Below are 22962 nucleotides of genomic sequence, written 5' to 3' on the forward strand. Positions count from 1 at the left end.
TTTCATTTTTAGATAGACTAAAGATGAATATTAAGAAAGTCTTCCTTGCAAACATCAGAACATAATAAACTTTTTCAATCCCATTTTTAATTTCCATTTTTCCCTTTGCAATCATTTTACTTCCCAACGCTAGGCAAAACTTCAGAGATGTGACAGCACATATGGCTGTACCACTAAAAAGTATTTAGCTGTCAGTATTAATTCTCCTTTTCACAGATCTATACTGACAATACTTTTGAAAGGAGCTAACTGTTTCAGCATTTCAAGTGCTCCATGCTGCTTCTGGTCATAACATATCACCCCCACAAAGTCTCACATAAACACAATCTCTCTGAACTCTTTTCATGTAAGTGAATTTAACCTATATCCCTTTAGTTAGGAAAAAAAGCAAGAATCTATGTAATCTAGTTGTTCTTTAAGAAGACTTAAAATACTGAAATATGGGAGAATCATTCTCAAACTAGAGAAACTTCCAATTATTTTTGTTGAATGGACTTTATAATTGGAAGGTTTTAAGCACAGCTGACTGTAACACTGAACTATTTCAACTTGTACCATATATCTATCTAAGTTTAGGTCTAATAGCACTAGATTTAGAAAAAAACAACATGATGTGTTCTGTCTAGTCGTATCTGCAGCCCAGTAAGTCGTCTACAGACCTGAGTATGCTTGGTGGTATTTCTGGTACAACAACTCTTCGTCTCCAAGCCTGAAGATCTCGCTCAGTAGCCATCTGACTTCGTGGAGCATTCTGATGCATCTGACGCACACCTTCAACTTGGCCACTACGTCGCAGACCAATATTGGGAGGAGACTGAATGTCCAAACTTGGCCTTCTAAAAGCTAAAACAAACAAAAGCATTTTTTTTCCAGACTACACAGAATTGGAACCTTCTTTTTTCTTACTATAAAATTTAAAAATTAACACTTTATGTATTTTTACCTCCATGCTTGTAACTGTATGACTAGTTATCACCTTCAGGAAATTATCTGGTGTAGAAAATACACCAAGATTACACACATACTTTTAGAATGGTTATTTCTACTACTATTTAAATACAGTGAAAGGAAGTACAATGTGACAGAGGTGTTTTTCTGAAATATTTCCGGCAGCTCTGTGGCTCGCGAAGCTCTAAAAAGCACTTATCCTGGATCCGAGCTTACATAATAAAAACTACAGGGGCACAGATCAGAAGAGCATCTGGTTTAAATCTGTAAATAAGGGAGGGGTGAACAGAGTTTGAATAATGGTAAAACACTTATTATGCAAACATCAAAAGAGAATAAATGTAGCTCCTATAAATGTTATCTGAGTACTCTACAAATATTATTTATTATGTAGCACTTTACAAGAAATAAAATAAATATTCTTTAAAAGGAAAAGCAAAAGGCTTTATTTCATAATTTAATCACAGGTGTAGCTTTTAATCAACAAAAAGATCTTAATCAGATATCACTCTGTTAAGGGAATCCTAGTCCCCAAAACAACATTAAATTTAAAATCCGTTTGAAATATTTCACACAGTGTAATAAAAACTGAGATAGAACAATGCCCTAATAATTTATCAGCAAGTACTAACCTCTTCTGGGGGTTCCTTCCCCATTTTGTGGACCGTTTGAAGCAGATTCTTGATCAGCTCCAGTTCTTTGATCTTGCTCTAGTTGTAATTGTCTAATCATGCCATCAAGAATGCTGGGCTCCAAGCCTTGTTCATCCTGATCAACTGTCTGTTGGCCTATAACTTGTTCAACCACTTCTCCATCACCTTGCAAGTGTAATACAAAGAAAATGAAGGGATTCAGTTAACTATTGCAAATTATTTAATCTCCTTGTTCACGTCACAGCGAGACATGTTCTACAACTAAACACAATGAATACCATTCTTGAAATAATTTCATTTGCCTATTCTGAATGAGACATTTAGGGAACCTACAACTCAAAGTTTGCGCACATCAGTACCTGCAGAAAACAAAAGAATTAATACATCAATTTGAACAACTGGTTTTTGGTTTTCTTTGCTTGTTTAAAAACCGTATTCATTGTGGAACCTTTCAGCATCTTTAGTGAACATAAATACATGATAGCTAGCATGTGAGAAAACGAAGGCATTTTTAAAGCACCTATGTCATATCTACTCTGTTCCCACTCAGAATTACTACAGTAACTCTCAATTCTGGATGTAGGTCTTCAGTGATACTGTTCTTACTTGTTGCTACATATCCAAGTTGAGGAATCAAATGTTCATCTGCACAGTTCTCTCTTCCTGGCACCAATCTTTGATATTTTGTTGGATGAGGGTTTCCATCCACATCTACCAAGAAGGGAGGAGGCATGAGATGAGGAGCCTGTTGAGTTTGCTCATCCAGGACGTAATTATTAGAGTCTCGAATAAGTGGCCGGTAGTCAGTGTGGAAGAACATCTGATCAGGAATCTAGAAAGAAATGAAGTTCTTATGTTAACAATTGGAAAAAAAACCCGAGAGTATGCTGAAGACTAGAGCAGAACAAGTGACAAGGAAAATATCTAAAATTTCCTCAAAGGTAAAAGAAAGGGCAAGTACCTTTTAAGAAGAGTTATGCATAGCTACAACTAACCTGTACGGGTGTTGCGGTACTCTCATTTTTGATAGTGCTTTTGCAGGCAACAAAATGCTTTTAGAAAACAATAAACTGAGGTAACTTAAAGCAGAAGCACTGCTTTACACTTTAAAATATTCTGCATCTCATTCTATTTTTTTTGCCCCACATAATTGAGAAAAGTTTCCTTGGTCTCCATGCAAGGAAATAGTTGTCTAAAGTTCAACATAAGCTCTCAAAGTTCTTTCTTAATCATGCAGAGTCCACCAGAATTTTTTTCTGCAACTGAAACAGTCTGTTAAATTCATGCAGCTGAAGGAAAACAGTAACACAAGTACTAGATCAGTCAGAATCTTTGCTCCTAGCAATGATAAGCATGATGAAAAGAGTAAGCTTCAATTTCAGCTAAGAATGTAGAGCAAGAAAAAAAACAATTCTTTAAAATGTCAAACATGGAATTACCATTGCAACTTTAAAAAAATTGAGGGGGAAGTTAAGAAAAGCATAGGCCAGATCTGCACTTTTGAGAGCTATTTCAAAAAAACAGAAACACAGGTATTTATCAAAACAAAAAGGAAACAGGCTGATAGAGTAAAAAAAAGCATCACATTTATTCCATGCACATTTTCCTAACATTTCAAATCCACAGTGTTGGATAAATACTTAGTGTGATTTATTTTAATTAAACTACTACAGTGAATTTGAGTTTGAATAAGGAAAGGTCTAAAGAACTACAAATTTTAATAATCAGGATAAACCAGCAAATTATTAACATACGAACAGTCTGCTTTTTTTGTTAATTAGGCAGTAGTGTAATAAACTTTGTGATACATTCCAATCTTTAAAAAATAAGCTATTTTCAGAAATTAGAAATAAAAGTAACTTAGAGGTTGAACAATTAACACGCAAATCAGTTGTCTGGAAGATGAAAATGTGTTCCAGAAAGTTCTTGGGAGCTACTCCCAAGGGAATGTTAAGACACTGGGTGTTTCTGTTGTGCCAGAACCATATGTAAAAGAGAACTCAAAGTCAACAAGGAACCCGTTATGTTTAGATTCCATACTCACACAAAACTTTTTTACATATGATGTTTTAGAGGAACGAATGTAACGAATCCAATTTCAGTTAGAAGCTTGAATAAACAGTTCTAATAAAAAGTTGAACTTACCTTTTCGTAAGGCTTGCTGCAGCCAAAACCAAATATCAATAGATGCCCATGAGAATCTGTACATGCAAAATGCTGCCCATCTGGTGAAAATTTACAGTCAAAAACAGCACCATGTCCTTGGCCTTCAATCTAGATTGAAGGAAAGAAACTCAAGACTATTTGACCAATTTTTTTGAGCAAACAATAATGCAACATCAAAAAATGAATTACCCTATCAAAAGCAGTCATGCACCTCTTAAACACCTCAATTAAAGAACAAAATCTCATTAATTCAGTTTATTTCTTTTCCCCTTGACATGTGTATTTAAGTGAATCATACAGTTTTAAAAGATGCAGTCAATTTAAAAAGATGCACTAAAGGATATGGAAACTTACTGTTAATTTAAAAAAGCTTTTTGAGGTTTTTTAGCTGTCAGTAAATTGCTTAAAAGTAAATTGCAGCTAATATACTGATTTTGTTAAAGCACTTTCAAGAAAAGCACAAGGAATCTTAAAGCTAAATAAAAAAAATAATCACTTTGTTGTTGACTGTAACCAGAAAAAAAATAATTAAAAAAAATAATATGAACATTGCATCATAACTTAAGTCTCAGAGAAAATAACCTATTTTAAAGTGTTAAGCGTGAGCTCTCAAATGGAGCGAACATCACAGGAGTTCTCAAGAAGAGTTGCACCAACCCACTAATGCTTATAGCAATAATATTATCATTTTTAAAACAGTTGAGAACACAAACATTTGTCCATAAGACTCTTGAAATTATGGTCTAAACCCAGACCTTTCAGTCTTTCAGATGGCATCTCATCTCAAGGAGAACAGTTACTTTGAATGAGGCGCAAGAAGATCTCCAATAACAGAGTGGAAAAGCCCCAACTCTTCACCTTACAGACCAAGTAGTCCTGATCAACAGGTAAGTCTGAAAACCTCAGACACTGACTGTGATAAAAGTGAAGTCCCGCTCTGCTCCCCCATACCTCACATTCCTCATATCCAACTGCAAAATCTCATAATTCATCTTCCTTGTCTCAGAAGCTTATCAAGACCTCCCTGACTGAATTAAACTCAGAAGCCCTACAGGGAAGTCACAATGGAAGGAAGTAGGAAATAAAATCTTTCGCAAAAGATCAGCAAGCTGACTCAGCTTAGCAAAAGGTCCAGTGAGAGGCACTCGATTCAAGGTAGAGAATGGAAGTGGGCAACTGGAAGCAGACAAGGGAGGTGATCCTAGCTCTCCTTTTTTGCCACATTAAACTGTTAGAACTGGCTCCTCGACACTTTGCACGTACAGTCACAATAACCAAGAAACTCAAAGGTAAAAGCCCTAGAGAAAAAAGAGAACTCAAGTTTTGCTGGGTTTTGGTTGTTTGTTTTTTAGTGGTGTCCCCCCACAAAAAGGTGCAGTGGGTGTGCGTATTGGTGACAATTCGTTAAACTAGTATGCGAACACACTGCTGTGTGTTGAGAAGAAAATGGAGTTTAAAAAAAGGTCTTACCATGTTAAAATAATGCTTTGTTTTCGTGCCTTTGGTAATGTCCCATATAAAGATGTTGCCATCATGACCCGCAGACAGCATTATCCTGGAATCAAAAGGATGGGTCTCCAAGACAAATACTTCATCTGCATGCCCCTAAAATTTAAGATTGCACATCACGTGTGAACAAGAGGACATAAATCCACATCAATAGGATATTTACGGTAGAGTCTAAAGCACTGTATTACCCTCTCCTCACACTCAGACTTTTGGAAAATTAGACCCCTACAAGCTGCCTCCAAAAATACATGGACTTTTACAAATTCCACAGTGTATCTACCTGGACTGATGCCACCTGGGGCACACAAGTAGGGCAAAACCCCAGGCAGCCAGGAAGACTTTATCATTCTAAATTTAGTCATTTTCTAAATTCAAGCAAGAACTCTAGAAATATGGAGCTTTTGCCAAAGGACAGTGAACTATTCAATGGGCAAGTATGTTACTGTACAAAAAACTTCTATTTATTCCACAGGAGAGGCAAGTTCAACACAGCAGCAAGTTCAAATGCAGGAGGAAGAAGCTAGTTTTGCTTAAAAAAAAAAAAAACCACTACACTTGTTCACAGCTTTCAAGACAAAACAGATCTTATTATGAATTCAGCATGCACATGTCATTGCAATTCTAGGAAAATCATTTACTTCAAAAAGCAAGTAAAATAACATACCACCAAGTCATGAAGCAATTGCCCTGTATAGGAATTCCAAACTTTGAGCAGATGATTATTCACAGCCGTAACAACATAGTTATCATTTTGGTTCCAAGCTATCATGGTTACTTTAGGCTTCATAAACTTGTCTTCTTCTGAACATGCTTCACTGTTTTTAAAAGAGTTGAACAGGCATAAAATATTTCTAATTAGCCCATTTCAATCTTAGAATACAGAAAAATGACCTGTTTTTCCATGTTAGTAATCAGACAAGGGAAGGGATGTTAAGAACTAAATTTGTTTTGAAACTGTTGTCCACGACTTTCATTCTTTTTGGAGCAATCAACTATAACGCAATCTGTACTTCCAGCATACTTATTTTGTAGGACACGATAACCTTTTTCTCATTTGACATGCAAGGCAAAAAGGTTTTCCTTTTTCATGGAGCCTTGTCTCTTCTACAAATAGAGTCCTAACAATTTAAAAATTTGGACTTTTTACGGTCAAGAGCTTTCCAACTCACTTTGTTTCTGAAGCTAGAGGCTAGCTTAACTAAGCATTTTTTCTGATTCCCAACATAATTATATTAAAGATAATATTTTGCATTAACCTCAATCTATTTTCTCATTTCTCTCCCCAAAATACATTTATAGGATACCATAACACTCCCTCTATACAACTTGGTCAACTGAAGGAACAAGCTTTCTTTGAAACATACCTTCACACAGTATTATCTACATGCCACATCAACTAGTAGTCTCTCTTACAAAGACTCTCTCAATTGTACACAACCACAACTGTACATAACGCAGAAAGATGCCCTAGTCAAATCTCAAATACTAATACCTTCTCCTTTCTTAGTAAAACCACTTAGTTTGTTTTCATAGGTGCATCAGAAGAGCTTGCAATCACTCTCCACCCAAACAGTATACTCAAGGTTTGTTTTTCGTGTTTGCTCCTCGCCTTCATTTAGCCACCTACAAATTCATTTGTGCTTCATGTCTACAAAAGTTTACTGAGCATTCTGTACTACTGTAACTCATCCACCCTTCAGGTTTATCTAGTGCCATGTAATATTCTGATCTTCATCTGTAATGACGCCATTCAAACTGTGTGCCACCAGTTTATTTCATTAATACATTTTTTAAAAGTACTAAAGACTCAATGAAAGTAGTCAGCAAGATCTGTGCTTGATGAAACCCATCCAACCCTGTCATGACCTCTCCTGGAAAGAGGTTATGATCTACCTTATCTTTGCTAATCTAAAAATGTTTCTCCTATGACATGTCAGGTGTCTGACTGAAATCCAGATAGAGAAGATCTATTGCACTTTCTGTTAACTTATTTCCTTAACAAAGGAAACACAATTAATTTGGCACAGCATACATTTGAAAGCTATATAAATATTTATGAATTTATTCAAATACAGACTAAAATTTAGCAAAAGTTAGTACATCACCAGAACACTCATTTTGCCTCCCCAGAGACTTCACCACTTGATCATAATATTACTAAGGCTTGCTCTAATTTGACTGTAAGCAAGCATGCTTGATGAGTTTCTCAAACTTTCTGACTTCACATCAGATTAAAAAAAAGACAACATTTCACTTACCCTGGTAATCGATCAGACATATCCAACAAAATACTCCTCCATTCTGCTTGCTCAAAACGCCAGATTCGAGCTGTTCCATCTCTGCTGCCACTTATGAACCTTGAAGAAGTTTTAAAAGACAGTTAATTCACCTTCAAAAGAATTTGCTCTGAAGTATATTCAGAGTTATACACCATCACAATTTAAAACATTACAATGAAAGACTGACAGAAGTGAAATCTTTAGTTCGTGTACAAAAGAATTCTTTACAGTTACCTGTCCATTAACTTTCTTTCCAGAAGCCCAGGAAAGAGAGTTTTTCTGAACTGAAAACCTGAATAAAGTTGTCAAAACACGTAGAACAGAGAAGCAAGTTCCAAAGTTAAACTCAATTCAGAATTTCATCCTCAACTCCTTATCAATTACAATACTTTAATGAAGTATTTTAGGTAATCCATTCTAAAACCGTACAGTACCAGATACTGCGGTAGAGACAAGAACAGATCAGCACAGCAAAACCTGAGATGTTCCTATCCACAACTGTGCATAAAAGAGAAGACTATCAGTTGGTTTACTTTAAGATACCAAGGTGTAAACCACAGCAGTTCAGGCTTCCATTTCATGAACTGCTGAACTATCAATGCAGCAGAATGCAAACTGCTGAAACGAGAAACTGAAACATTTTAAGACATCCAAAGATAGTCTCCCTACTCCATGAATCACAACCGTAAGAAAGACAGCTGACATACCGCTCAGAAAAAGTTTGCACGCTAGGTATATCATGACTGTGCTCTAATTTGCTATGATTCATTTTAATAATATTACAAATCTTAAAACACCTTCCATAGAAAGCATCACCAAGCAAAGGAGCAGAAGTTCTGCCTTTTTTTTTTTTGGTACTGCCTTGAAAAGTAAGTCATGCACTCAACGTGGATGGACCAGTCCAACATGATGGGCCCAAAGACAAGCATAATTGCAGAAAAACACATCTAAAAGGAAGACAACTACAACTTCCAAACTGAAGGCAGATTATTAGCGTTCCTAGTCACAGTTAACTGGCTTTAAAAAAAAAAAAAAAAAGAAAAAATTCAATAAAAATAAAGCTGCGACTTATGGTTGCAGATGCAAGTCTACCCTGAAGGCTAAAATCCACATCTTCATTAGTGATAGGGCAATGAGAGACCAATTTTGACTCCATTCTGTACTGGAAGTATGGGTGAGGTTTTACAAATGGAATTTACACAACACTTCCCCCTCCAAATACAGAGTAAAATTTTGTTAAATTCATTTCCTTAAAAAAAAAAGTAGGCTAGAAAAAAATGAAAAGTATTAAAACTTATTTTAGACCATCCACATTGTATTTTCCCATTTCCTATTCTGATCCAGTACTTCCTAAAACTGAAAGGAAAGGAGAAGGAAGCGGAGGTTTATGAAGCCAGGAATACATTGGGTACGTTAAAAAGCAGTATGTTAAACATTCCTCCAGATGAACAAAACTCCAGACAGTCCAAAACCACTAACAAAGATTAATAGAAAGCTGAGACAGACAGCTGAAACTTAACTATGGTGGTCTGGAATAGTTCAAATTTCCCCTTTGAGTTCTAAATAGGTAGAATTTTCTTACTCAAAACCTCCAGGTAAGAATAATACATTCTTATTCCAAAATAAGGTACTGTTTGTTCACATATAAGCATCTTTCAACATACCTATCACCACTGTTAGAAAACTGAATGCTGTCAACTTTGTCCTGCAAGAAAAAAGTACAGTTTGTTAGAAATTACGTTTTTAAACAGGAAATATGGTTTTGAGAAGTCTGACCTTAGTAAAACCTGAAACAATAAAAAAAACCCATAAATTTTGTACAATTTCTAACAGTTTTAACTGCAAAACGAACCAAGTCCAACAAATACCAGAATTCACAAATCGTTAAAGCACTTAAAAATGCAAGTTTTTTAAAAAGTCACAATTAAATATGAGGGACTGATAGATTAAATAACTGTCCGTTAATAACGTGGTAGACAGTTAGCTTGTATTTGAAGATATATTTCCAGTACCCTAAGCCAACTACAATAGAGAGGAATGTTGTTCCCACTCCTACTTGCATATTCCTTAAAGAAATATGCAAGTATTTATTTTTATCACAATAAAAACTACAGGAAAAGTAGACAGCACACTCAGATCACTTTATCTTCCAAGCTGAAAGTTTTCGCTACATACAAAATATGTATTGATCAAGCCTTATCATTATAACATAAATGGTTGAAGTCAGATTCAGTATTAGAGAGAACATGTTAAGGCAAACAAAATTAAGATGATGAGTATTTTAAGAGCTGCCTTTGAAAGAGCTTTAAGGGTTCGACTAAATGTAAATTCTCCAAAATAAAACTACAGATTCTTTGTGCACCAAATGCTGAAAAAAAATTGACTCAATCTTCAGCACACGAACATAAGTCAAGTTTTCCTTAGGTTCTTCACAAGGAAGTCTGCTAGACTAAGGTACACAAATAAGAAAAATTTGAGTATTTTACCTAAGAAATTCTTTTCCTAACAGGTATCAGTTATATCAAGAAAGCAAGTAAAACCAGACAGCACACATTACATAAAGCACACAGGGAAACCACACGATAACAACAGGCTGACTTATTACTTTGGAAGGATAAAGCAGTTTGCACAGCCACTGAAGATGTCAATAAAGGTCAAGATAAACACAAGTAAAATTCTGGAAACTCAATCTCATTTAAAGATTTGAAACAAAATGTATGAAACAGTAAATAAGTTGAGTAATGAAATCCACATTCTCAGTCTATCTACTTCCCGTATACAGCATATAATATATGGGTGGCTAGGCACACTTGCATCAAGAGGGAAGCAACTGAGGAAACCACAGGCCTTAAAATTAGAGAAATGTATGACATCCAGTTGAAAAGATTGAATTCTAAAGATCATCTTGACACATTCTAGCCTTTAAAATCGTCAAGTCACACTGAGATGACTTGCTGAAATTCTGCAGAAATTCAAAAAATATTCAATAAAATAACATTGCTACAAAACTACTAACAACATTCACTCTCAACTTCAATACCACTTGAAGTGACTAATTATTAGATTTAATAATCTTACTTACAGCATGACTTTCCAATTCAGCTATTTTCTCAGGGGTTTCAGAGCCAAAAAAATACATCCTGATGACATGGTCAGTGCTGCCAGTTGCTAAAAACATCCCACCTGTAAAAATCAAACAGTAATTAGGCTACTGTATAAGAAATCAAAACAGATCACCAATCTCAGATGCCTAGGTTAAAAAAAAAAATTTTAAAAAAATTTTAAAAAATCTGGAGAGTCTCACACTTTTTATGCTCTTCCACTGACATACAAATGGGGAAGGAAATCCCCTTCTTGCCCTAGAAAGCTCTCTCAGCCATAAGAAAAATCAAAGTCATACTCAACGTTAAAGATTTAAAAATATATAACTAAGGCAATGGTGAAACATCTAACACTACTAATTGCACACAGAAGCCTTCATTTATGGGGAATATGGCTAGTCATCATCATAATTATCTAGACGACATTCACTGTAGCATGTGTCTCATTTGTGGCATGTGAATTGCTTCAAAACTGGGTAGAAGTGTAAGTAAACCAGTATAAGCACACTGATATTTACCAATGCTGGCAGCAATACTAAGATCTGCCTCTTGGCACACATAAGCACTGTCAAAAAATAAAATAAAAAAAAAAAAAACCCAAACAAACAAAACCTCAAAAAAAACCTCGAACCCAAACACAACCCAGGGCTATATCCTGACAACGTTAACAAGCTACACTTGGATTTGTATTTTAATTTTGAAATCCCAGAGTTTCTCCTAATGTCCATGCTGTCTGGTACCAGTAAGCCTTCCCACAAGGCACCCACATGATTAGAATGAAAGAAGACTACAAGCCAGGAGTGAAGCACATTTATAGATACATTTGTGGATTCTTAAGAAATAAGGGATCTTTATGACTAGCCCTGCATACAACTGGCACAGAATCAGGAGCTCCTACTATTAGCAGTAATCACTTCCACTGCTGTTGACTGTGGTATCTTAGAGAACTGATTTTGCAAATCCCTGACATTATACTAAGGGATTAAACAAAAATAAAAATCCAGTAAAGATGGATAAAAAGTAAATAAGCATCAGGTGGCTTTTACTTCTGTAAAATCACCGGTGGCAAAAGGAAAATAGTATCACTTAGTTCAACAGCCTTTCACTGTTAGCTAAGGCAAGTCACATTTAATCATGTTATGGGCTAACAGTACACATACATACAATTACTTACTATGCAGCTGCTGGTTTTGAACATTTTAAAGCTGTCACAACCAGAGTATTACAAAAACTACTTACAAGGAAACAAGAGAAATCACAATCTGTACATGACTTACCTACACTGAATGAAGAACAAAGCATCTGAACCCCTGGTCTAGGTTTCTCTGTGAATTTCACTGGCCGATTGCTTAAAAAGAAAAGATGCTTGAAATAGGACATGTCACACAAAACTTGGCTTTTATCAACACTTCAAAAGGCAAAGGTGGTACTTAACATAAAAGGTACTTCTTAAATACATACAGCAACATCTGTAAATCTTGTGCAGAAAGATGAGCAATAAGGTTTACTTTTCAAAACTACGGTACACAAATGACATTTGAAGCCCAGACAGCTTATGACTTTTTCTGCAAGACACTATCACCTAGCAAGGATAACACGACATGCCGTAGAACGTTTATTCTCTCTCATCCTTCGGTAAGTATGATTTACCCCCTCTATGACATGCCCAAGAAGTACTAAACTCCCGTCCTCACATTACAAACCACCAACAGTACATGAAATAAGGCCTATCAAATACCATTAATGTAGAATGGTGTGCAAAATCATAAAATTTTACGAAGTAAATGAAAGGTTTGCAACACTGTGCACATGCTGATTTGAAAGACTGGTTTCTTGTTCTGCAAGTCATGTACACACTCTTCCAGTTGACATGGGCGTAATCTCACAGAAAGCAGCTACTAAGAACTACATTAAGGGGAAATCTAGCAAATTGCCACTTATAAGCAGTAGAGGTTTCTACTCATTATTCTACTGCTATTCTGTTCAAGTGTTTTCTGTTTATCAAAGGAAATGTTGAGACCTTCAGTATAAGAATATTTCTCATGTTTGCATGATACACAGTACAGAGATTCAAATCCTAAGAATGCTGCTTTGAGACCTACCAAAGCCTACATTAAAGTCCACATTTAAACTAATTTAAACGATGTTTACATCTCATACAGTCCTCTAAATTTATTTTAGAAGGAGAATAATTAAGGATCCAGTTTAAATACTCTCCTATAACTTGCAGCTCTAAAATATTCTTCAGATGAAACTATACCTTTCAAAGTGTTTGCTGCAATTCTACTGTCTAAGATCACAAGTTTGAATTAAAAAGCAAAATAATCTTCTGCTTTCTAAAGTACTGATTTTATTGTTTTTAAATAGCTGCTCTAATGTAGAATGGATCATTTTATACAAACTACCATTATATGTCACAACAGTCGATACAGACTAATCACCCCAGATCTCTTCTTTCTGGTAATTTTTTTAATTTTTTTTTTTTTTAAAAAAACCCAACCAAACAAACAAATAAACCACAATTACATATAGAACATTTTAAAAATATCCTGAACATACTCTGCATGCAAGTTCTGTAAGGGACATCCTAAAACCCTAGGACTGTTGAAAACTCAACACAAAGAAAGCTTTATTATACTGTTCCAACATATTTATGTTTGCAGCAATTCTAGTTGACCTACATTTGTACTTTTAGTATAGTAGGAAGTTAATATTTTCTGACTAATGTCCCAGGACAATGGAATAACATAAATTTGTAAAGGACATAGTGATGGTGCTTTAAAATAATGATTTCTACAACATTTTTATTATCACAAAAAAAGCAATTTTTTTTAGCTAGTTAAAATTACTCAACTTGTTTTAATCAAGCATAGTATAGCATAGCGTTTATCAGGACCTATTTACATACTTGAATTTCATGGAATCTGCATCCCATTGCCAAAAGCAAACAGTTCCATCCGCACCAGTAGAGACCATATATCGCATGGAGCCTTTCACCATTGGACTAAACTGAAGAAAGTAAAATCAGACACATTCAGAAAAAGATATTTAATTGTTTACGAACTTATAAAAACATTAATATAAAACCTTTATTTACCTTGGATTTTTCAACTAAAACTGCTAAAGCAATTGTTGATAATTTTTTTTAATGTTTAGAAAATAACATGTCCTATCCTTTAAAGTAAGCTTCTGGTCTCTTTCATTTATTCTGTTTCAATTGTATATTGCATTATACGAAATCAATTCATTCACTGCTTTGTTTTGGAAGTCTTAACTAACCACAATCATTCACTTAAAATTTTGTCAATGAACGACAGGCTTACTTTTAAAATTCTATAATTAAGCAGAGCATGAGATTGTCCAAGTATGTGTAACCCAGCATCACATACGGATTTATAGGAAGTTCTCACACATACTTCTTTAAGACATGGATTAATTGCTATGCACAGAGCTACCCTTCAGAAAACTTCACAGAACACAGGTTACACAAGTTGATTAAATTGTTCATCAATTACTACTACTGCCATTGGAAATGGCCATATAAATTGTATATATTGCAATTACAGTATTATTAAGAATGCTTAAACAAGAAATCCATGATACTACAACAAAAGAAACACCACAAATAAGTGCTTTGCCATTTTAAAACACAGAAACAAAAAAAAAAAAAAAAAAAAAAAAAAGAGTTAATGCCACAGAAACTACGCAAATACGAAGATTATTCTCGGAGGCAGCATTTTTTTAAAAAACTTAAATTTTTTTTTTTTTTTTTTACTGAACATCACAAGCTGGCAGGTAGCCACTCTTTACCCCTCAACACAAGCTTATTTGTCTCACTGAAAACACAAGTCTGGAAAATGAGAGTCTAGTTTATCTGTTAAAAAAAGAATTACAAAGGCCAAAACAAAACTGAATCCAAGGACTACCAATGACACAAAGCATCACGACACCTTCAAATTTAGATACACAACAGAGCATACTGAACGTCCTTGCACTTTTGAAATAACTTGTATTTTTGAAATTAAGACAAATACCCCTATCACAGAAGTTGTAAGAATCACATACTGCACCAGAACACTCCCCCACATAAACCAGCATATCATGTCTCCAGTAATACACAATAAGAGGACACGTTATTTCCTAGAAATTCTCTTTGCTTCCAACAATGCAAATATGACAGGTAGTGATCTTTTTTAAGTGAAGAACTCTTGTAATTATCTTCAGTGAAATAAACAGGAACTTCAGGGAGGCAATGAGCTTATTTTTTTTAAGTAGGTTTCTCCTGTGGTTTTGACTAATTTTTAACATCAATATTTAAATGTTTAGATTCTAATATTCCCACAGGAAGTCACACAGAAATAATTTCTGTCACGTGAAAACCACAACAACAGGCGCAGTGGAAGTTATCTGCCATTCACATGCCAGCCTTCATTGGAACCAGAACATCAATTCCTTGCACTTGGACATGACAAAGCAAGACATACACTTGGCCAGTTACTTCTTAACCTAGTAACAACAACCACAAAGTACTTTTCTCCACAAATAGAAAATGAGGTAGTAATCTTCATTTTCAATAAATTTTAACACAAAGATAGAAGGCTGTATGGGTGTAGAGCATCCATGTAACTATATTTCTCAATTTCAAGAAGCGACAAAGGAAACTGGTCATTTCTTACCAATGTGACAGCTAGCTAGTCTTAAGGTATCCCACCAATCTAAATCCTATTACTAAAGCAGACTCTTAACTTTTCAAATCAGGTGCAACAGTATCTTTTTTTTCCCTGAATTATTTATTGTTTTCTACTATTTGACTAAAGTACCTTCAAACTTCCCATATCATGCTGTCAAGTGAAACTTATCTTTGAGTTTCATGGACTGGCTGCTTCTTACAATCCATCTACGTTATTTGTGCTTCAATATGTAGAAACACTAAAAAAACCCATACCTGTAATGAAGTAATGGATCCTGTGTGTCCATGGAGGACCGCAACTGGTGCGCAAGTTCTCAGACACCACACTCTGATCATTTTATCACAGCTTCCAGCTGCAATCATAGTGTTTTCGTAATTGACAGCCATATCTGAAATCTCTGCTGAATGTCCTCGCAATGTGGCAAGTAACCTGCCATTATGAGTTGACCAAATCTTCACCAAACAGTCATCTGAGCCCTATAAAGAAATATTTAATATGCTCAGCAAAGATTTTCAAAGACATTCAGGATAAAAGTTTCAGGTTTCCTTTGAAGAATGTTTTCCCGCAGCTTCATAAACTGCACTTCCATTTAAAACTATGTATGCTACTGAAGTTGAAAGAAATACAGTCATACAACCAACATTGCAAAAACCAAGATGTTCACTTATGGTTCAGGATTACACTGCAATCACCACAGATCTAAATCACATAATGCAAGAAGTCTGGAATAAGTTTGAGGGCATTCCTTACAGTAATGGCAAGAGCCAATGAGAGTACTGTTCTGTAAAAGCAATCTCTCCTCTGCCACTTCATGAAGAATATGAAATATGCTTAATATCAAACTACATTACCAAATAAAGTTCCTACATCAATGTCAACATCTGACCAAATATTTAAGTACAAAAATTTCTTACATACTTCTGGCCTTTAGTTACATCAAACTGTTCTACTTCAGCATGGTGATGCAGTTAATCAGTGACATTTTAACACTACTGATATCCACCGCCAGAAGTTTTAGCATAACATCTATCTCAAAGTTCTTGCGTCCACCTAGAACTACATTCAGATTTGGATCTATTTCATCAACTCACAGTAAATATTCTGTGTCCAGTCCTATCAAATGCAACACAATATACAGAAGAGAGATGGCCAAGAATCCGCCTGTGCATCTTGACATGCTGATACATGCTTCCTGGAAATGAAGTACTGAACTTTGCATATCCAGTTAATTGTTTTGCCCGATGTACTTCCACTAAAACAAAAAGAAATGAAAGAATGAGCATACTGATGTTTAAAAAAGATCTATTCTAAAATATGGTTTTATTTAACTTTCATTACTATATCACTTAAGAACTTACTAGATGTGACTTTCAGATTTCATAGTCAGGGGTTTTTTTTTTGTATTTACACTTTTTTCTATGTAGAAAACCAAGACAGTATTTTAAACTTGCTCCAATCAAAACTTCAGTCTCTAAATAGGAGGTGCTAAATATTACCTGTATTTTTCAATGACTTTCTATTCCTTAAATCATACAAGAGTCCTTCTATCCAAAGGAGAATGATTTCTCTTTTCTGTAGGTTTATCTACTTAAGACAGGGGCGTTATAAAATAAAAAGATGTCATCTAGAGGCTACTGTCTCACTAGTGTTGTCAGCAGACCTTTGCATCCAATACATAACTCCAGTGAAGTCGTATTAAGCTCTCTCGATAAGCCTCCAGATTCAGTTCCAAGGTGCAATTTTCAGCATCATGGCAAGGCCAGTATCAAGACACACATCGTATGCTCACAGCAGCAGTGATAAGTGTTGAAAAGAGCTTACCGAGATTTGGTGGTGTGCCATAGTTCACAGGAATTTCAGGAGGTCTTCCTCTATGAAGAGCAGCAAATGCAGAGCCCTTCCAAACAGTGTTCCTGCAATCTTTAAAACCAGTTGGTTGAAGTTTATCGTAAGTACATGCTAAAAACGTCAAGAGCTGCAGTTCCAAAACACAGTAAAGAACATATCTACAGGTAGTCTCAAACACACTACTGAAACAATTTTAAAAAAATAAGAACACCAAATGCCCCAAAACTTTTAATGAACAGTGTAGCATCAGAGGGGAGAAAAATCCATTTAATACAGTAACAGAAGGAAGAAAACGCTCCAACATAACCAACCACCAAACTTTGAAATTACTCCTAAATTGTGATGCTCCTGCAGGTCACATAACACAAAACTAACTTCTCAACTCATTTTTTCCTACTTGTTCAAACTGCAAAGCATTTAAGATTTTTAACATTTTCATGAATACTTACTCATAAATATTAAAAATATTTAAGGAATATTTATTAGTATGAAATTATTTAACTAGATTATCTCAAGAGGTCCCTTCCAACCTGACAATTCTGCAATTCTTAAATTCTGACACTATCAGTTATTTTGACACATGCTGAAATAACTGCAATTCTAGTTTTCAGGATAGAACAGTCACTGTCAGCCAGTGTGCATTCTTTAAAGCGGCTAGGACAGATAACTGAAACACAACAGTATCCCATAAACCAGTCCTACATCATAACATGTAGCTACCTAACACAACTTCATGCAAACACACGAACACTCTCCCCCTCCCATAAACATTCAAAGAAATAAGTCTGAAGCTAAAATGTACTTTATCAAATAAACTAAGTTAAAGGCAAGGACTTTCTTCCTGTGTGTGCACTGCATTCAAAAGTACTGATTTTGATGCCACTTGCACTAACCAGGAAAACTTTCAGGGAACTGGTGTTACTGTCTCACATTTGTACTGAACAGAGCGCAACAGCTACTGCATTCAAAACCAACATGGGCCAGTATACTACTGAGAGTGTCGGGAGATGTTAGAGGAGTAGCACCTGGGTCCTGATGACTCATTATATTGCAGTAACACTGAAAACTGGTCATGTTCAGCAACCTCGGGACTCAGAGTAACAATAATTCTTGTGATGCAACTTAAAACGTTCTCTTCACAACAACCAATAAAAAGTTATGCCATTAATACACAGATTGCTGGTGTTTTGGTTGATTAAACACAGTACAGAAGAAGCATGAGCCAACTTTGGCAAAAGTCCACCACTTTTAAGTATTCTAAAAGTCTTCACCATGTATTTATGAAAATGTATCATACCCGTCTCAAATAATAAACAAATCATACCTTTTGCTGTACGTAACAATGACTGTCTCCCTGCACCGAGTAAGGAATTCACTCTCGAAATGCTGGGTGGTATCTCCTTATCCAGTATAGGGCCAATACGCTTGCAAATTTGTAACAAATGGTCTGGTGCCACATGTTTGTTGGACAGCACCTGACAGAAATTTAAGTTTTAAAAATATATATGGTACATCCAGAACAGAGGAATCCACAAGCATCAATATTCACCGGTATATCAAACATTGTTTAAATATATTTTTAAGTTCAACTTACAGAACAAAAATCAATTTTGTTAAGCTCTGATCTAGTAAATGCAGCGAGTACTCTCCAAGACAGGAGAGCTGTAATAAAAATAACTGCAGCAGAATTACTTACTTCACATCAGTATTTTACTACAGAAAGCATGCAACATTCACGTGTACAGCACCCATTTGTGCGGCACTCTACAATGAGTGTCTTTGCCCAATTCACTCAATTACTTTTATTAAAAATAAAAAATAAAATTCAAATCCTCATAACTCAAGATGAGAGAATTTTGTTGTAATCAAGCACAATAATTTATGCAACTAGTACTTCAGTCACATGCTACTTGTTCAGTAAACTGCAAACTAGTAAGTTTGAGCACAATCCCTCTGGAATAGTTTCTTTGAAGAACCAGTACTACATAGCATAAGACTGCCCTACTTCCTTGAACCAAAAGGATCAAAACAGTCATCTGTCCATTCAGGAAGGATCCCATACTATCTACATCTAACAATCTAAAAAAAATACACCCCCACACACCCTCAGATGTCTCAGTCAAAAACAGATGTGTGTGTTTTTTTGATTACTTTTTCCCCCTCTTCTTTCTGGGAGTTCAATTTAAAAAATCCTTATCTAACTACAACGTCAATCACAATAGCGCAGAAGTTAAATATGCAAAGTAGAGTTTACACAGGCTTGAGTAAATCAAATCATCAGAATCACTAAATTTAAACTATTGGGGAGGTTCAAATCAGCAGGCACAAACAGCTGCAGGCTTACTCAGCTCTCTGATCCAGCCACGTAAAAACCAGTTAGACCCAGAAACCACACTGCTACTTCAGCAGCCAGACTATGCCCAGCCAGTACACCCAGGAGAAGGACACACCAAGACAGGTATGCGGCCTCTTGCCCACGGAGCTCAGAACACAGGCGGAACTTGCTCATGTTCACGATGCTACTCCCTTAGCCTACTGACTGAACTTGGATGAGGGGAGTCCTGACAAGGCTGATCTCGTCATCAGAACATCAGAATAAAAACATCACACGCTGCCATGTAAGATCTCTTCAACAAGAAGCTGCCCAAACATATGCTGAGTATTGAGCATGTACAACTTAAGTCACAACTTAATACTTGTTTTAATAACAAAAATCCAAGTAATGTATAAAGTTTGCAGGGGTATAAGTTATATTCCTGAGGGGGTGGGGAGGTAGTAATATCCGTGAAATAGTTAACATTACCACACAGTCAATATACATCCAAGCAAATCAGCTCATCATCAGGAAGTACATATTCCAAATGCAATCCCTGCAATACAAAATCTTGCAATTCATTTCCTTTCAGGTAGTTTTACTCGGATTTTGGACAGAAGAGTTATTTTAAAATCTTGCTCCAAATCCATAATGAACAAAGAGGAAAAGAAAGAACTCCACCACATGACTGCATTTGTCTGTGGTCTCTGCAAACTCAGAGTGAGACCAGTGGGACAACAAAAGGTTCCCAAAGCCCCTCAAAAGCAGAAACTAAAACCTTCAGAAGATTAATCTGGATATTCCTAAATACTATTACCCTGTGTAGAGATGTCTTTTAAATTGTGTAGGCAAAAGAGGTAAAAGCAGCACATATTAAAGAATTAATCTGACAGTTGCATATGCATAATAAACACAGTTAAAAAAAAACTGAAGTCAGAAGAATCCACATATGACATCTCCTAACATCACTGTTTGCCAGAAGAACTGAAGTAAAAAAAAAAAAAACAAAAAAAACAAAACACAACAACAAACCAACAAAAACACACACCAAGCAATCCTTTTTAAACTTAATACTGCTTTTGTGTTTGCTGAACTCAAGTCAGAGCTTGAAAGTATTCCTGTTTAGCAAGATCAGGCTTTTTAGTAACTTAAAGCGTTAATTTAAAACCTCATTTGCTCAACTGACCACACTGACAAGTAGAACAAATGGAATCCAGTTTATCATTTTAAATAGCACTTCTATAACTAAGAAAACGTTTTAAACAAAATTTCATTCCTTCTCTATCCAAATATAATTCCGAGATCTTCAAGAGCTACACAAGAGGGACAAGGGGATTTAACTATAACAATATACAAACTGATGTGTAAAGAAGAAGTCACTCAATTAACCTGGAATGCCTAAATCTTAGGGGGGAACAAAAAAGCAAGAATAAACATCCGTTTAAAGAAAACAAGATTTACTACAGTAAAGCAGGATAAAACCACACTGGGCAGGCACTCCCAGGCCATCACTTCACAAGATTCAACTGCAAAATACACTTTGCCATTTAAAAAGCAGTAAAATAAAACACTAAGATAGCTTTCCATTCTGAAATGGCTATAAAAGATTTAGAGTGAACAACATTAGCTGTAGAAGGCATAAAACACATGCTGTTGAGAGATCACTCCTATCTTTCTAATATTTAGAAACATGACCAGTGAGTACCCAGAGATAAAGAGCATACTCATAGGCACCAGAACTGCCAACCCTCGATTTCTGAACAGAGATTTCATTTCCTAATCTGTTGAAGGGGACTGATGAAGGAAGCCAAGCAGAAAATAAATACCGTCAAATCAAAACGCGCTTAACAAACTCGCTCATGAAACTCTGAAATGAAACCTTGCTCCAGATTGGTCCTTCCCTATATGTAGGCAGTGGCATGTACCAATGCACAACGCCAAGCTCCACCTCTGCTATGTAAACAATATCCTCAATTTAAAACACCACTCGTGTTTTTGTTAGTCTAATGTAAAGAAATTAAAGGCCCTTTCCAAAATAACTCCAATGAGCTGTAATGAAACTGGGCGGTAAAGCTTTAGGCCTATTTTTATAGGTAAAGGATCTAACATCAATGTTATCATCCTAATTAAAAGGGTTTTTTTTTTAAAAAAAAAAAAGTCTCACCAATTCTTCATAACTTCTATAATGCTCGTTTCCTTGCCAATCCAACCTTTTAGGAAGCAACTAAATGGAGGGGAAAAAAAAAAGTGAGTAGTTAAAGGGGAAGGAGGAATAGATCATATCCAAAACAATGCACGTTGAGGGGAAAAAGTTGGGACAGTCGAGTGGAAGAAACTTGAGTGACTTGTAAAGGAAACTTTTGACTATAGCAAGAGAGATGAACTCATGAGAGCTTACACAGACCTGGTGCTGCTCCAGCTCCTGCACTAGCACCTGCAGAGAAAAGGGGAAAAATACAGAGTTAGGGACGAGCGAGCCTCCGACATCTCAAGCGGCAGCTGCCGCAAACGGGCTCGGGAGGGGGAGGGGGAAGGGGGGAGCGGCTGTTCACACCTCCCCTTCTATCCTCTCCGCGGCAGCGAATGGCCGAGGGGTGGGAGCCTGTGCGCCCAGGTGAGTGTGCGGCGGCCCTGTACTCACCTTCAGCGCTCTCCTGCAGGGCCCGGTGGTCAGGAACCGAGCTATGAGGAAGTAGAGCTCTGTAAGAGAGACGGGGAGAGACGGGGGATGAGTCTGGGGCGGGCGGGGGGAAGCCCCCGGGGTGACTGTAATTCATCAGCACGGTCAGGAAGATGGCGGCAGGGAGCGGCGGCGGCACCGGCTGTAGCTCTCGCCCTGGCCCGCGGCCGCTCGCGCCCCGGCGGTGTTACCTGATTCAATGAGCGGCAGGGACACGCTGCCGCCGGAGTTGGAAGAGGCCGGGGGCTCAGCCATGGCGGCCCCACCTCCCAGGCGGCTGCCGCCGGCTCGTTCGGTACAGTCGCTGTTGGCGGCGGACCGTTGCTGCCCGAGCAGAGCTGAGGGTTCAAGCAGCGCTTGGCGCGGGCAGGGCCCGGCTCGGCATAGCCCTGTCAGCGCCGCCCCTCCCCCACCGCCAACCGCCAGCCAACCGCCCCCCCCCTTTCCCTCTCCTCTCCTCCGCGCGCGGGAGCGAGCCGCCCCCGCCCCCCGCCGCGCTCGCGCGCCGGCTCGGCTCCCCTCCCCCCTCCCTGCGCTGGCGCTAGCGCAGCCTCGGCGCCGCCGCCATCGCCGCCGCGCGAGAGGCCGCGCCGCCGCCACAGACACCTGCGCCGGGCGGAAGGCGGGGGGGAAAAGTAGTCCCCGTCCCGGGTCGGCCGGGGACCGGGTCGCGGCGAGGGGGGAGTCGGGGAGAGAGCGCGCGTACGGCCGCGGAAAATGTGCGGGGAGAGTGGCGGGGCGAGAGGGAGTGGGGAGGAGGCGCCTGGCGGGGG

General features: G+C 37.3%; 1 protein-coding gene across 1 annotated transcript in view; it reads right to left on the reverse strand.

Moving 5' to 3' along the window:
- BRWD1 (bromodomain and WD repeat domain containing 1) overlaps positions 1-22591 on the reverse strand; it is a 58284-nt gene extending 35693 nt beyond the window's left edge. Inside the window, exons 1-19 of the mRNA XM_086765507.1 lie at positions 22381-22591; positions 22151-22209; positions 21914-21943; positions 21674-21733; positions 18520-18670; positions 17169-17267; positions 16439-16599; positions 15602-15823; positions 13565-13665; positions 11934-12004; positions 10638-10738; positions 9220-9260; positions 7535-7633; positions 5941-6091; positions 5238-5372; positions 3747-3875; positions 2208-2433; positions 1581-1766; positions 660-843 (exon numbers count right to left, since the gene is read on the reverse strand). Coding sequence (XP_086621633.1) covers positions 660-843; positions 1581-1766; positions 2208-2433; positions 3747-3875; positions 5238-5372; positions 5941-6091; positions 7535-7633; positions 9220-9260; positions 10638-10738; positions 11934-12004; positions 13565-13665; positions 15602-15823; positions 16439-16599; positions 17169-17267; positions 18520-18670; positions 21674-21733; positions 21914-21943; positions 22151-22209; positions 22381-22444 — 2270 coding nt within the window. The 5' untranslated portion in view covers positions 22445-22591. The remainder of the gene's footprint in view (positions 1-659; positions 844-1580; positions 1767-2207; positions 2434-3746; positions 3876-5237; positions 5373-5940; positions 6092-7534; positions 7634-9219; positions 9261-10637; positions 10739-11933; positions 12005-13564; positions 13666-15601; positions 15824-16438; positions 16600-17168; positions 17268-18519; positions 18671-21673; positions 21734-21913; positions 21944-22150; positions 22210-22380) is intronic.
- Between the last annotated feature and the right edge of the window lie 371 nt (positions 22592-22962).

Source organism: Chlamydotis macqueenii, chromosome 1 (genome assembly GCF_036417535.1).
Source record: "Chlamydotis macqueenii isolate bChlMac1 chromosome 1, bChlMac1.mat, whole genome shotgun sequence".
Lineage (NCBI taxonomy): Eukaryota > Metazoa > Chordata > Aves > Otidiformes > Otididae > Chlamydotis > Chlamydotis macqueenii.